This window comes from Hevea brasiliensis, chromosome 7 (genome assembly GCF_030052815.1).
Source record: "Hevea brasiliensis isolate MT/VB/25A 57/8 chromosome 7, ASM3005281v1, whole genome shotgun sequence".
In the NCBI taxonomy this organism is placed as follows: domain Eukaryota; kingdom Viridiplantae; phylum Streptophyta; class Magnoliopsida; order Malpighiales; family Euphorbiaceae; genus Hevea; species Hevea brasiliensis.
In genome coordinates, this window is record NC_079499.1 from 95,551,740 (window position 1) to 95,568,670 (window position 16,931).

At 25.6% G+C, this 16,931-nt stretch overlaps 2 protein-coding genes across 2 annotated transcripts; both read left to right on the top strand.

Moving 5' to 3' along the window:
- Positions 1–9,503: 9,503 nt before the first annotated feature.
- On the top strand, positions 9,504–13,654 carry LOC110647739 (uncharacterized). Its single transcript, XM_021801701.2, has 6 exons — positions 9,504–9,690; positions 10,418–10,850; positions 11,398–11,708; positions 11,829–11,885; positions 12,702–13,102; positions 13,195–13,654. Exons 2-6 carry the CDS (start codon positions 10,450–10,452, stop codon positions 13,471–13,473), a joined length of 1,449 nt encoding a protein of 482 aa, XP_021657393.2. The 5' UTR covers positions 9,504–9,690; positions 10,418–10,449; the 3' UTR covers positions 13,474–13,654.
- A 1,442-nt stretch (positions 13,655–15,096) lies between these two features.
- Positions 15,097–16,415, top strand: LOC131181693 (uncharacterized). The gene is made up of 4 exons (XM_058150534.1): positions 15,097–15,228; positions 15,374–15,488; positions 15,874–15,934; positions 16,043–16,415. Exons 1-4 carry the CDS (start codon positions 15,198–15,200, stop codon positions 16,337–16,339), a joined length of 504 nt encoding a protein of 167 aa, XP_058006517.1. The 5' UTR covers positions 15,097–15,197; the 3' UTR covers positions 16,340–16,415.
- The last annotated feature ends 516 nt before the right edge of the window (positions 16,416–16,931 follow it).

The following is a 16,931-nucleotide window of genomic DNA, read 5'->3' on the forward strand; positions in this document are numbered from 1 at the left end:
ATCAGAACTCACATCTGGCATTGAAGACAAATAATATGATTCAAATCACATATGGTTAATATAATTACTTGACTTATAATGACCTTTTTTTTCTCTTTTCCAAGGTGACATTTCAGGTTATAAGTTTTGAGCTTTTTACTATTATCACATAAATAATGATTAGCTTATAATTGTGTCTTCCCCATCCACCATTAAAGCTATGGAAGTGATTACTTGTGTGAGAAGGCCAATCTTTTTATCTGGCTAACATATTTCTCAAGTTCTAATATACGTTCCAAACATATATATTCACATATGTATATGAATCAACAAAATAAGTTAGCCACATGAACATGTTTAGGAAAAATATAATATAAGTACCTTAACAATATATAAGCAAATCCAAATACTTAACATGCCTATTGTAAGCATCTTTTACAATCGATTACCATATTATACATAGATGTATATTTTATGTTTATCTTTTTTCTTGCAACCATATCTCTAATAAAATTATATTAGGTATCAATATGTTTTTAGATACCTTAGTATCATATTAATTGTTTTCCAATGTTGATGTCTGTAATCAGATTGGCATCTACTAACCAACCCAACAACATGGTAGATATAATAGTATTAGCATAATGGACTTTTCCCGTTTGCTCCTTTTTTGGTAAATCAACCAATTCCTATACTTGGTTTGATTTCAAGGAATTCATCCCTTGTTTTATTGACTTAATTCATTCATCCTTGGTAGGGCACATGAAGGATGTACTTATAATCACCTATTTCTTTATCTTATGGAGTAACTATAAATACTTTCCCTTCAATCTCAAAACGATGATGGAAACATGCGTATGACTTGATTATCGTGTTTAAGATTGATAAATTGACTCATTAATGTTTATGTTATTCCCACTAGGACCAACAATATTATATGGATTCACTATAGATTATATTTTGATGGCAATTAAAACTTATTTCATTATTAATTGAAATATTCGCATTTGAAAAAGAATCCATTTGAGTTTGTAGAGTGGAAGTGGTCTGGTCTGCAATTTCATATAAAGATAAATCTTGACTTATCTCACCCTGTCGAGAAAAATTATTTCCTAAGAATATCACATCTCGTGGTTTAAATTTAGTTACTATGTCAATATCTTGTTTACTCATAAATACATATCCTTTTGATTGTTCTGAGTATCTCATAAAGGCACATTTCCTTTCTCTTGAACCTAATTTTCCATATTTATAAGGACTATGAACAAAAAAATAAAACCCCTAAAGTTAAAAAAAAAAAAAAAAAAAAAAAAAACTCTTAAGTTGGGTTTTCTAGTAGCTATACTCATATGGAGTTATTGTAACTTATATTGAAGGTACTTGAATAAGGACAAATGTGATAAATAATAATATATCACCCTAATAGATAATATAAAAATTAAGAGTCTCTTATTCTTTCAGAACATGTGAGATTTTCATATTGATAAATAAATATAAATTAATTTGAGACAATATGCAATGGAAGCTAAATTTATATACATAAAGATCATATACAATAATTAATTTTGTTAATACTTATTTTACATTAGACTTATAATGAAAAGTTCACTAAACAATTATCATCTATGATTCTAATGAGCAATAAAGTTAGATAATTAATTATGTAAGAAATTATAATATTAAATTATGCAAGTTCAAGATTAAGCAATAATATATTCAATATTTAATACACACATATATATATGCCTTATATGTATCGTCATTTACATATAAATAACTTTGTAAAGGCATTTACAAAAATATCTATAATATTACAAGTAAAATAAAACAACAAAAATTTCATATTCATATCAAATAAATTATTTAATTCAATCTCTAATCTAATTAGAGATATAAAATTTTAAAACAAATTTAGAAGTTAAAATTAATTTTCAATAAGTCAATTAAAAATAATTTTAATTGAATTTATCAAAATATTAATTTTAGTTTACCCAATATAATTTTAGAAAAATCATTTTCTAAAATTTTTCTTAAAAAATTTTAAAAACATTTTTAATTTCATTTCCTAATCACATTGGGAATATTAATTTCAAAACAACTTTAGAATTAATAGAATTAAATTTAATGAGATCAATTAAAAATTATTTTATTTAATTTCATTAAACTAATTTAATTTGCTACATTGTTTACTATTTTTAATCTTAGAAAATAATTTTTTTTAAATTATATATTGAATTAAATAATTTAATTCAATAAATTTATTTGTCAATGGCCTTCAATTAATTTTAAAAACTAATTTTTAAAATTAAAATTGAATTAAACCACTATAATTTTATTTGTTTTATAATAAAAACAAATTTAATTTTAATCAAAATAAAACCCGCATTTTTAGTCAAAAGGGAGAAGACCGAGAACAATTCTGGAGAGCACATATGAAAATGGCATTGTTGTAATTATCAGAAAAGTCAGTGGCATTAGAAGGAGAGACCATCTCCAGCCACAAAAAATGAGTGGCATTTTTGTAATTATAAGCAAAATAAAGGGCAGCACATATACCAATGCCATTTCCGTAAATTCATTGAAAACAATGCAAGAGGAGAACTTTTCCACGCCAAGGCGCGTCTTCATCTCTTATCTTATTATTATTATTTTCGCATGAATCTGAAATAATTTCCAGACTTGGTTCTCTACTTGCAAAAATTTCATCCTTCAAAAAATTTCCAGATTTTGAAAATAATTATCTTTTTTTTTTACGAAAAAAAAATTCCATCAAAATTCAAAATCTTCATACACAAAATTTCAAAAAACATTGATTTAAGATTTGGAAATCACATATTAAATCCCAGAAATTTGAATAGAGAAAGAAACATAATTTTGGAAGAACAAGAATATTTATCACATTTAATTTATGGATTCAAATATATAAATTCTAACACATATTCATATAATGTTAAGATCCTTATTATATTTATTTTATTAATTTATATCTTTTAACTAAAAAATATATCTCTTCGCATGTAACTATTAAAAAGAATTACATCTCTTCATGCAGTTACATTTTTTAATTAATGTACATGACTTTTAGATTTTATCATCTTTCAGTAATGTATGTGACTTTTAAATTTATCGTTATTGATTCATATAATATAACAAACTAGTATTTATTTTATGTGCATTGAACACACTTATTCATGATTTAATATTTTTACATTAATTTTTTTTGTAAAAAAAAAAAGTATTTATTAACTAATAAACTTTAAAATTAATGAAAAATTTTCATCAAAACATACAAATTTTAAAAGAAGGAATCCTATTAAAGTAACAAAAAAAAATGGTGAAAATTAGAATTTTTTCTTTCCATATTAGAAATCTTATTCAAACAAAAATAATTAACTCGATACTTACATAGTTTACTATTTTTAAACTTAATTTTATAAAAAAAAAATTAAATATTTATAGTGTTCATTAAATAGTGCATTTATAAATGGTAATGCATGAATACATAAAGTATTTAAGTAAATTGTGATACTTTTAATTGGATTTCTATTTCTCTTAACATATATTGATTATTTTAAATTTTAATTAGATAAAAAATTTCTTGATAAAATTATATTTCTTAATAAAATAGGATTTGAATTTAAGTAGAAAAATAATTTAACCAATCAAATTAAAAATTTATTTAAATAATAATCAATTCCTATATTATTTTTTAGCTAGACAAAATAAAGCGAATTTATAATTTAAGGCATCAATGTATAATATTAAAAGTACAAAATAAATAAATATTAAAATTCTTAATTTTTTATACAATCATATTATGCTAATTATTGAGTTAATAATTCTCGATACGAAACTCTTACAGTAATTTTAATATATAAAAATTATAGATAATTAAATTAATTATAATCAAGTTTAAATTTATAACTCCTATTTAAATAATACTGAATCCTAATGCAATAAAAATTTTAGAATTAATAATTTTTATTTTTATTTTATTTAAAATATATAAATTTTCAATTAAAATAATTAGTGTAAAATATTTGATATCAGAAATAAATTTAGACCTAAAAATAATTATTTAAAAATTAACTTAGAATAGTTTATATTAAAAAAATTCAATCTTACAGTTGTATTTTTTTTACATCCTTATTTTTTTATTTTAAAATTAATAATTTTTTATTCTTATTTTTGAACCTTATATCAAGAATAAATAAAAAATAAAAAAATCCCAAAAGAAATTACTATATCATTCAATTTAGGAAGTGACATTAAGTAATTCAAGTTAGATGAAAATCCTATCTCAATTCACATTTTTTCTTCAATTTTCAATTACTCAGACTTTCTCAGAAACCAAGCATAGATCATTTTAATTCCTGTATTGTAATTTTTTTAATTTTTATATATATTTTTTAAAAATGAGTTAACTACATTTGTACAGATATATAGATATATAGAGATAGTTTAGAACATTAGATTTCTTTTTAGAGATAGTTTATAACATTAGATTTCTTTTTATTATAAAATTTGAGAAAATTTCATGCATTATATATTATAGAAATTTAATTAAATTAGGAATTTCATATATAAATTTAAAATTTTATGATATCTAAATTAGCGTTAGAATTTTATTAGTATTATAATGAATTATTAAAAGACAGTGTACAACTAATATACTTTTCCAAGAAAAAATATAGGGATGTAGAAATTGAACTGAATAAGGATATATAAATAATTAGGCTTATTATAAATAATTGTAATTAAAGATTTTATAATATAAATAATTAAATAGTAGTAATATTATAATTATTAAAGGTATTATAAAGGAAATAATTATTAATTATTATAAATAAATTAATTGTTTTAAAATATATTCATGCTTATAAACTTAAAATGAAATTTTAATAGAATTTTTTTTTTCAAAAATTTCATTAACTTAATTATTTTTTAATTTTTAAATATCTTTTCTTTTCAACGATTTTATACTCATTTATTTTTTTCTTAATTTTTTGATATCATAAAAATAAAAAAAATCCTACCTATTTTAAAATTACTTTTAGTTTTCAATATTTAATTAACTTTAATTTCTTATTAGTATAATTAATTTTAAATTACACAACTAATTAAATTTAGTCCTTCTTCATTGTTATAACACTAAATTACTATGGTATTTTGGGGAAACCGACATCCCCACTTTCCATATTTATATATTATATAGATTATAGATTAATTATATTTTTTATTTTCACTTATTAATTTTTTATTTTAATTAGTTACTTCTTATAAAATTTTATATTTAATTGAAGTTAAGTATAAGTATGACTAAAAATTTTAAATTTATATAACATCTAAAATTAATAATTTTTAATTTATAAAAACATTAAAATTAATTTACATAATAAAAATATAATTGTAATTAATTTAAAAAATAAATGACATTTTTTGCAAATGCAATATTTCCTATTCCCACATTTATATATAATATAGATCATGTGAAAAATATAAGTAAATATATTTTTTGGGATGATGGCAATAATTTAAATCTTAAAACTTTAATAAAAAAATCTGTTATATCTCTATATTTTTATTTGAATCCATTAAATTTTCAAAATTAAGAAAACAAAATTTCCTAATAGTTTCTCAAATAAAACAGGTGGAGACTATTCTTATTGTGGTAAACTAATAATTTTGAAATATCACTAAGCACATGAAAAATAAAAAAGATTTTTTTAATGTCCAAATTATAGAATAAAATTAATTAAGTTTATTGATAAAATAAATTAAAGTCATTAAAATTGAAAATCTTATTTTAATCAATTGGATAAATAGGTGGAAATCACTAGATTAAAAATATCCAAATAATATTAATTTAATATATATATATATAGTAATTGGATATGTTTAACAAGGAAATCATTAATTTTCTATGAGGGATGTCAAAGTAAAGATAATTTGATTTTTTTTTTATTTATAATCAAATATTTTAATTAAAATTTGTTTTATGAATTTCAATAATTTTTTTAAATATTATTATGAATTGGTGTTAGAATAATTATTATTATAAAAAATATATATTGTAATATTAAAAAAAAAACTATATAACATAGTTTTAGTTTTTGTCAAAGTGATAATCTAAAATTTTCTTATTTGAGTTACTAAAATATCCTAATTTTTATTTTTCTATTAATTCGATTAATAATATATAAATTTTGACAAAATAGAATTGAAAATTTTTAGATATAAATTATTTTTTACCATCATTTATAGATTTTATTTTTTAAACAGATTGAGTAATTATTTAATAAAAATAATAAAAATTAAATAAAATTTACGATCTATATAATATTATTTTTATTAATCAAAATATACAATTAAAAAATCAAAAAATTTATTTACATAGAAATTAATTAGTGATATGTTAAAATAATTGATTGAGATTTGTTAAATATAGACTACATACTAACTTATTTCCACTCTTTCTAACTTTTTTATAAAAATTTTATCATATTGAATTATTTTATCATAATATTTACATGATCTTTTTTTAATTATTTTATTAATTTTTATAATATAAATTTATAAACGATAATAATTATGAACCATCAAAATCACAAATATTATATCGTAAATATCTAACTAACTTATCATATATACATGATATATTCATTTTATTCACCTATATATTAGAATAAACCTATTAATTTATTAAACAAATTAATTGATGAGATATTGAAGAAATTAATTACTATCTATAATATATGTAATATATTTAAAAGTGAGAAGGAGACTAATGAAATTGTAAAAAATAACTTTATTTTTTAAAATTATTTATAATTATATTTTTTATTATTTAAAAACTATATTTTAATTAAAATAATAATTAAAAGTTATTAGTTACAAAATTATTATTATATTAGATTTCTAAATTAATCATCATAACTTTTATTAAAAATAATTTAAAAAAAAGTAAAAGGGATATTACTGTTGAAGAGATTAATTTCTCTAGTATTTTATTTTCTTATTTTTGTTGTCATTTGCATAATTGTTCTTGTGTAAATTCTCTAAGCTTATTTTTATAATTTCATTCATTTAGTAGATATTTAATTAGATTTACAGAGACCGATTTTGGCAAGATTATATATTTTCTTACTGTGTTTATAGTATTTTATTTATATTATTTTAAATGATTGATTTAACATTTCTTATTAATTTTATTTTCTTATAATTTTTTGAATTAACATTAATTAGAAATAAAATATCATCATGGTAATTTAATATTATGACAAAAAAGATTAAATTAAAATAATAGTAAAAATGCTCATAACTAATTAATTATTTAAAAATTTTTAGTGAAAAAATTTGTTCACCTTATGACGTACTTACTTTTCAAATAATTTACATTTAATTTATTATTAATTATAGCACTTACAATTATATTGTCAACATTAATGATTTATTAAAAAAAATAAACCTCAAGTTATAATAGTCATACTCTTTATTTTAAAAGTTGATTAAGAATAGTTGTAACAAATTATCAAAATTTTAGAATACTTTTAAATTTTATAACTGCTCATATTATATAATAAGAAAATCCTATGTTATATGATAGTGAGTGTTGGGCACTGAAAGAGTCGTATGAGTTGCAGAGATGGGAATGTTAAGGTGGATGAGTGGCCATAGTAGACTTGATAAAATTAGTAACGAGAATATTAGAGAAAAGGTAGGAGTGGTGCCAATTGAAAATAAGTTGAGAGAAGAGAGATTGAGGTGATTTGGTCATGTGAAGCGTAGACATACGGAGGCTCCAGTTAGACAAGTAAAACCCATTAGGTTAGAGGATATAAAGAAAAAAAGGGGTAGACCTAAATTGACTTGGATGAGAGTAGTACAATATGACCTAGAAGCATTATACATTTCTGAGGATTTAACCCAAAATCGTTTAGAGTGGAGAAAGCAAATCTATATAGACAACTCCAAATTTTTAGGATAAAGACTTAGTTAGTTAGTTATATAAGTATATTTTTTAATTATTTAATAGGTGAAAATTTTTGAAAAAAAATTTTACAAAACCTAAGTTTTGATATTAATTGGCGGGCATATTGATAAATTTATTCATACAAAGCGCATTTTTGTTATCTATAATTTGTAATTATTATTAAATTTTGTAAATTTTTATAATACATAATTTATAATTATTATGATAATTATAAAACTATTATCATCAAATTTAATAATATTTAATTTATATTAAAAAATAAATTATACTAAAATTTATTAAAAACTTAACTTTTTTTAAACCTAATGATGAAAATTTTAAAATTTGTTTACCTTAAAATTAAAAGCTGATAATTCAGGGATAATCAATATGGAATTAATGTGCACTTTTTTTTACACTTTAGAATAACATCAAAAAATAAAAATAAAGAGGAAAAATAGGACTTTTTTAAATGAACTGAAGATTATTAACTCATTTTATAATTGCATGTCTGAGTAATAAGTATCAAAATTTATATACCATTATAATTAAAATAATATGTTTTATATAATATAGTGTAAAATGTTAAATTCAATTATAATTTTTAATCTTACCCTTTTTAATAAGATTTTTTTTATGGAAAATATGTTAATTAATTTGGCTTTTATTGAATTTTAAAATTTGTTTAGTTTTTCATTAATAATCTAATTATATTTTATAAAATATAAATAACAAATTCATAATATTAACTCATAGACTTCTTATTAGATTAGTATTGCTAATAATCTAATTATATTTTTTTAAATATAAATAACAGATTTATAATATTAGTATATAGATTTCGATTAGTATTTTTAAATTTTATTCAATTAAGATTCTATATTAATTAATTAATCAATATTTTTCTATCAATTAAATTAAATAATTATATTAAATATTTGAGAGTATTCTTATCAATTTAAAAGTTCACCCTTTATTCAAATATTTATATATATTATAGATAAATAGTTAATTTTATTCATTATAAAAAAATATATATATTGTGAAAAAAATATGTAAATTTAAATTAATTTAATTAGTTGTGATATTATAAATATTGTTAGCCTTAATTTTTTTTTTAAGTTTCTTTATTGGTCCAATCAAAAATTTAATTTGATTTAATATTTTATTTATCTATTCAATCAAGATTAACCGGGAGCCCTTACCATACATATAATGCATTCATGCTTTATCTATTCCCTCTTTATAGGTATTTTTTGATTGTGCCCTTTTATACATTATACATATGATAACGAGATCGTCACACCTAATATCATAACATTAGGCTATCTTCGTGATAGACTGGTCAGGTGAGCATCCTGAAGGAAAACTGTCTGAGGTAGAGACAAAAAATTAAAAGTACGTGAAGAAAACGATGATGACATGACAGTATTATTTTATTATTTTTATAATTTACATAATTAATTTGGTAATTTGAATTTGATAATGATAATAATTTTAACAGAACAGACAAATTGAATCAAAATTAAGATATGTAGAATCAAACCGAACGGTAAATTTGGTTCGGGTCCCGCTTGCGCATCCTTTACGAGTCCTTTCATCTTGGTCCCGACTCCTCGTTTTCTACCCCTTTACCAAACGCCAACTCCCCGGATCTCTCGTTTAACGACTTGGCTAATAAAGCCGGCGGTGACGTTCTGTTTATCGGCTCGCTATTCCGATCCCAAGCCCTAAACTCCGTAAGTCTTTCTTATTCTCTGTTTTGCTGTATTAGGGTTTTAGGATTTTGGGTCTACTGTGTTTATTTTAGGGTTTAGAATTGTTCATAATTTTATTTAATAAAGTGATAAACCTCGTGTTAGGTATGCAATTTCAAGAGGTTTGAATAAGAAGTTCTTCTTCGGTGACTGAATAAATATTCTTTTTTTATTTTTTTTGCAGACTTATTTCTTGGAATTTTGGTATTTTATCTATGTTATCATATAATTAAGCAAGTTATGGTGGACGTTTCTGTCAATTTGTGCTTGGCCTGCTTGTTAAGTGACCTTTTTTGTATAAAGATTTCTTTTAGTATTTTATTTGTTAACATCCATTTTGTGTCATCCAAAGAAAAAAAAATGTTAACTTTGTTCTGAGAGTAAGTTTTTGGTTCACCTATATTCTCTTAGAAAACAAATTATGGGAAAGAGAACACCTTGAGTGCGCAATCTTATGTTCCTTGCTTTTTAACTGTATACACACAACGCTCTCACATCTAAGTCCAGTTTTATTGGAAAATTGGAATAAAGCTGAATCCAAATTAGTTGGAATCGGCTGGACGATTGGTTTTTGTTCCTTTGCCTGTCTTGGACTATATTCTACATGTTATTTTGCATGTCTTCTGTTGCTTTGTTATGGAAGTTTCAATTTACGCAGTCAAATTGTGATGGTAGTTGAACTTGTTCCTAAGAGATTATTCTGCTGCAGATGAATGTATAATTATCTTGGAGAAAATTAATATGGGACCTGACTTGGAGAAGTCTAAAGCGTCTGCTGAAGCATTCGCTAATAAAGATATTGGAAGTTTTCCTCAAGTTTCGGAAGATAAACTTGTGCAATGTGTAAGTAGTTATGAGGACAATAATTTTCATGAAGAAACTTTAAATGATGACCAACCTAAGGTACTGACTGCAAGTGAAGATATGGAGATCAATATAATTGATTGTACAAAGTCTGGTGACAATGAACAAGTTGAAGCTAGATGTGAGGATGAAACTGAGAGTATGAGTTCTTTTAGCGACACATTATCTGAGACCGAGAATGGTTCAGCATTGAGTGATATTGAAGTTGAGTCAAAATTATGTGTTGGTGATGCACCAGCAGCTATATTTGACAAATATGGCGGAGCATTTCAAATGAGGTACTGATTATTTTGATTGAATTATTTTATCACTTAAATTTTAGTGTACTGGTGTATGAAGCTAATGTTGATCTCACTTTTTAAAGTCTGAATGTGACTGCATACATTTAACTCTATTACTGACTGGAACATAGATGTTTAACTTATAGTTGGATAGATCTTTTATGGACATTAGAGATGCCTATGAAAGTTGCAATGTATATAAATTATCTTCAGTATAAATTCTACATACCGTTTCTTGTTTTACCATTTAGTGAATAGGAATTGATTAATAAATAAAGAATCCAATGATTCTGTCTTCAAAAACCCTCTCTACACAAATTTACTCCTCTAAGAGGACTGATGTGGTTCTCTCTTTTTGGTACAAAAAAATTTGCTGGTTTCCTCCTTATTTTACATGGTCATATTTGCTCTGGTTATTTGAGGGAGAAACAAAACAACATTTGGAGTTTCAATTTTTTGCTTTACCATTTCAGTGCATATTTTTATCTAGTACAATTTTGAAATATTCAGTCTGATTCGCATTTTTTTTCCTTCAATTTTTTAGGAAGAAAAGGCTGACAGATCATTGGAGGAGATTTATACGTCCTCTTATGTGGCGCTGCAAGTGGATAGAATTGCAAATTAAAGAATTTCAGTCCCAAGCACTTAAATATGACAGAGAACTTGCAAAGCATGAACAGAGAAAGCAATTCGATTTTGATACATTTGTAGTAGAAGGATTTGATGCAAAGTCACTGCCATTTTCAGGTTGTACTCAAAGGAAGAAAGTCATGAAGAGAAAGAAAAGAAAAAGAGTGGAAGAGACAGCTGATATAACATCATATGTGCTGCAACATAACCTCTTCTCCTACTATGGTACTGCCTGTTGTGTTGACCATTAGTTGTATCATTTGCAAGCTGATTATGACCAAGTACTTCTCGGAAACAAAAGTAACATATTTTTGGTTCCTTTTCTCTTACTTTTGTTTTGACCAGAAAATGGGAAGTCTGCTGCCAATGGTGCTTTTATGACTGATGATTGTGGTAATCCAGGTGAGCAGTTAAAGTTTGTTTGGATCTTACTGTGCATTGAATGTCTAGCTTATGATGAGCAAAGTAATCAAGAAATACTATTTAACATAGCATCATTGAGCATCTTTTCATGGATTTAATCCTTTAATACTACTAGTCGAATATCACATTGTCCTTTCAAACTACAACTAAATAGAGGCAATTACATGGTAGCAAATGTGCAATTGTGTTCTAATGTGCTTCAATGATGCAGCAATATTTGCTGCTGCTTAGCTTTTGTGTAATAGAGAGCATACTTATACTTTCAATTACTCTAGAGAGGGATATGGCTGGACTACATGCACACACGGCACATTAAAAATATACACTTATTTTTGCTGATGGTAGTTGTTGATTGTTTTCCATTCTAAATCACTTTGTTCAGTTTTTCTTTTCAATTCCTGAATTTTTCACAGTTTTTATAAATTTTCTTTTCTTGATATTCATATAGAAAAATATCAATTTTAATTATGTATGATTATTATGGACATCAAAAGTAAAGGAGAAGTTATGCCACAAACTTGATATTGCTGGGTTTCATTCATGTGTTTTACTTGTCAAAGTATAGATTTGGGTTTTATCACAGAAATGTTCTTGAATATTACCACAGGAAAGATGATGGTACCATGAATATTGGAAGTTGATATAATGGTGAATGTTATCTGAAATGAAATGGTGGTTTTTTTTTTTATTAAATTAATTTTATAAAAGTATAGGATCTCTATCTTCTATTATGGCTGATAATTTTACTAGGTGGTCATATGCCCAAATTTTCTTATATGGTATGTTATTTTGCAGATAAGGCTATCAATGGTAATGATGAGTTTGGGTTGCAAGATGGATGGGCATCTCTTGAGTCCAAAGGCATTGATAATATCCGTGAAAATATTCTCTGGAAAATTGAAATGTTACAATTGCAGGTCCATAAGTTGAAGGCTCGGATTGAAAAGGTGGTGAGTGAAAATCCTGGGAAGTTCTGTTCTGTTAATAGGCTGAGTGCACCTCCATCTTGTGATGCATTGACCAATCAAAATCCTGCTTCCCCTCTTGAACTTGGAGAGAGAATGCCTGCTAGATCGCTATGCACCTTATCTCAGCATATGTCTGACTTTAAAGATATTATGCCTGAAACGGCAGTTTCGAGTCATGGAGAGGTCACCCCTCTTCCTGATATGATCGAAAGCACAAGTCAGGCTCAGGTTGGGGTTTCGTTTGAAAATACAAGTATCTCTCTTCATTCCTTCTGCCCTCTCTTTTTCATTTGAAACTGATTTGTCCTTCATATCTGCAGACTGAAGAGGGAATTCTAATACATAATCAGGCAGCAAAGGAAGAGATGCAAGACTTGAAAATTGTCGGACACCAGCTCACAGAGAAGCATCATGCACTGATGGAAAAGCAGGCAGTCCGGTCTTCTGAGGCTGACATACACCTAGAGACATTTGTGCCTCGTGTGAATTTTGGTGGAAAAACACTTCCAAAATCCAGGTCCAATGTTTCCAATAACAAGAAAAAGCGGGGGAGGAGAAAATCTCATAGAGGTGGCTGGAACCGTAGATCCTTGGCTTAGCTGGAAAAATGAGTTCAATGTTGAGTTATCTGAAAAGGCTGAACTTAAAAGTAACTGCAAGATTATAATTGTATATGCTGCTTATTCTGATGTATATCTTCTCCTTTCTCTGACTGCTGCAACAAAAGCTTGTAAATGCTGCATATTTATTAGATCTTTGTATTTGGCATTGCGTATTGCATACTCTGTTTAAGTTTGGTTGTGCTAGTATTATATATATATATATATATATATATATATATATATATATATATATATATACGAGTTTCTCAGCCATCTAATGCATGAGATCTTGCAGCCTTAATTTCTTATTAGTTTTACCTAGCGAGCTATGGTTTTTACAGAGACATCTATTTGTTATAGGATTGGTGAGCTTTGTGTGAGCAAAAGTTATTAGCTACTCTGCTCTCCCAAAGCGGTGTTAGGTCCCACGCGTGGGCAGAGACAACCAGAGCTTTGATTCCTTGGAATGGATGACTGCTTCCAGCAGACCATGTTAAACTTTGTGATGGGAACACTGTACAAGCAATTTTTAGCAAAAAATATCAGTAGCTTGGAGATTGCCACAGCGATATTCTTGATATCTTCGAGTAAGAGATTTCATTTACTGAAAATTAGAGAAAGGAGGGTTTGGGGAGAGGATAGGGGGTGTTGTGTTGAGCGCGCGGAGGGAGGATGGTGTGGTGGGTTGGCTTTGTGATTGTTATCGTTCACTGAGCTTCGTTTTGATTCTTTCTTGCGTTAGTATTATGACCCTTAAGAAATTGGTATCTCAAGCCTACCCAGAAAATCAATCTGAGAAGTTGTAATGCAAGCAAAATGTGACTGGTGCCCTTAAACCTGGACCCTACTTTCCCCAGGATCCTGAGCAGGTCAAGAAACTCAAGAAATTCTACCAATGCAATGCTTCTTGAATTCCATCATCTAAAATTTAAAGACTCTGTCTCTGAAGACACTGATCATATGATCATGGACTGCCTCTTTATAGGTTCTAATTCTCTAACTAAATTCAGAACAAACACTCTGACTAGCTAATTGGCTTCCAAGTGCGGTTAACTTTCTTGGAGACTCTTCAATTCAATCTCCAGCTCCACCCTTCATGTCTTCCAGTTCTGCCAATATGGCTATGGAACAAGTGATTACATGGATCAAGCAACTTCAAGATGGTATACACAAGCAATAATCTTGCGATTTTGTAATGCAGGATTTCTGTATTTGAAAACATTTCAATTCACAACAAAATAGAGAGAATGGAAAATGAGATGGAATTACATTTCCATGACCCTTAATTTTTTTTCTTATGATTTCAAGCAATTTCATATTTTTAATTATTAAAAGAAATTAATATTTTTAAATGTACTCTAAAATTTTCAATTAATTTCAGCATTGCAAACAAAAAAATAATTTTTTTTCAAATAAATTATTTAATTCCCACTAAACAAAAGGGATTCTCAATTTCTATTTTGATTTTAAAATAAAGCTGAAGCAGGAAGTGTAAAGGACTCTCCCCACCTTCCCTATCTCCAATGTGAAGCTAAGTAACAAACTTCATCCAAGGTAGGAATCACATTTGATATAGAAAAATTGTTAGATTAGATGAAGGATTCCTTTCTTCCATCTACCAAACAACCCAACAAGCCATTCCCTCTTTCTCCACCTTACACTATATATAGCCTTTCTGCAATTGTATTGAATGTACTTGATTTCAAGTTAATTTTAAAGAAATGGGGATGTCCATGAGTTTTATGGGAAAAGGTTTGTCATTTTCTTTGCTAATTTTCAATTTTTCTATTCATTATCATTTCCTACTGTCATATTAATTAGTTCTTCATTATTTTTACTTCATTTTTTTAAAAAAATTATCATAATAATATGAATATGTGATGTTTGTTTTATATAGGGTTGCCTTCAACCCAGATGGTAAGTTTTGTAATGGGAACACTCTACAAGCAATTTGTGGAGAAAGATATTAAGAGCTTTGAGGAATTCCACATGGCTATTCTTGACATTTTCAAGTAAGCTTATTGGCAGAATTTTCTTTTTTTTTAATACAATTAGTTCTGATTACAACTTGAATTATAGATCTCGCAATCTTAGGTTCTGTTTAGCGTTTCAGCACTATTAAAAAAATTACTTTTTTAGATATATTAATAAGACAGTATTAAAAAATAATTTAAAATTGAATTAAATAAATTTTAGTCAGATTCTAATATAATATCCATGATTATTTCTAATTTTAAAATCACTGAACAAAGCTTATTGTTGGCCAACTTCTTTTGATGTGCAATATCTACTTCAGATATTAATGATCATAAACAATTTATCAAACAAGAATTCCCTATTTAATTCTTTTTAAGCAAAATTCTCTATTTAATTAATTATCTGTTAAAAAATATACAGCACATTCAACTCAGCATTGCCTGGTAGACATTATGATGCACCCTCAAGAAAGGACATAGAGGTCAGTGAACTTACCCTTTTAGCTTTCTCATCAAATTCTACCAATTCTCATTTTCTGAATATATATATATATATATATATATATATATATAATTTTTAATTACTACAGGATTGTTTTGCCCGCTGGAAAAAAGCTCCAGAGGCGAAAAGAAAAGAGCTCTTTGTCGACTTCATGAAGACGAGCGTAAATCTTAGCAGGTTAGATGATTCCGCCATGGTCACGGGGGTGGTAACACCACCAGCAGCCATGGCTGCCAAAAGAGCGGCAGAGAATCTGCCCCAGTTAAAGATAATCAAGATGGTGCCAGATGTAGTCTTTGTGCCTACTGCAACAGTATTGGCACTGGCCTCCGTCAAGCTCACAAGAAGAATGTTTCTTGGAAGTATAGCATCTCCATCAACGTAAACCAATTGTACAATCTGAATGATTATTGATGTATAATTATATCTCTGCATTATTATTTTTAATTTCTCTTTTATAATTTTTTTTTCCGAGCATAATTAATGTAAAAGATATATTTATAATTGAATCTCACAAGATAAATTAATTAAATAAATTACAAAAATAGAATTTGAAACTTTTTAATCCTAGCCTTCATCTTCCAAGCTGTTTAAGATTGAAATTCAAACATTCATTTTTTTTTTAAAATATCAATTTAAATATTATAAAAATAATACTATCAATTTAAATATCAATTAAAATATTAACTAATGTACTAATAAAAATAAGATTTTTTTTTTATCTATAGCTAATTTATCATGGATTTAAAATTCACTTATTAAATACATGGTCTAACATTTTATATTTTAAATTCACGATAAACCCAATAAATAAAAATTTTTCATAATTTTTTTAGAATATATATATATATATATATAATGGAGATTAATTGATAATTGATCTTAGAAATTTTTTTTTTATATGTTTAGCCCAGAAAAATTATGTTTCTTGGTCTGCCACTAACTTAAAATTAATACAAATTTACTGACAATTAGCT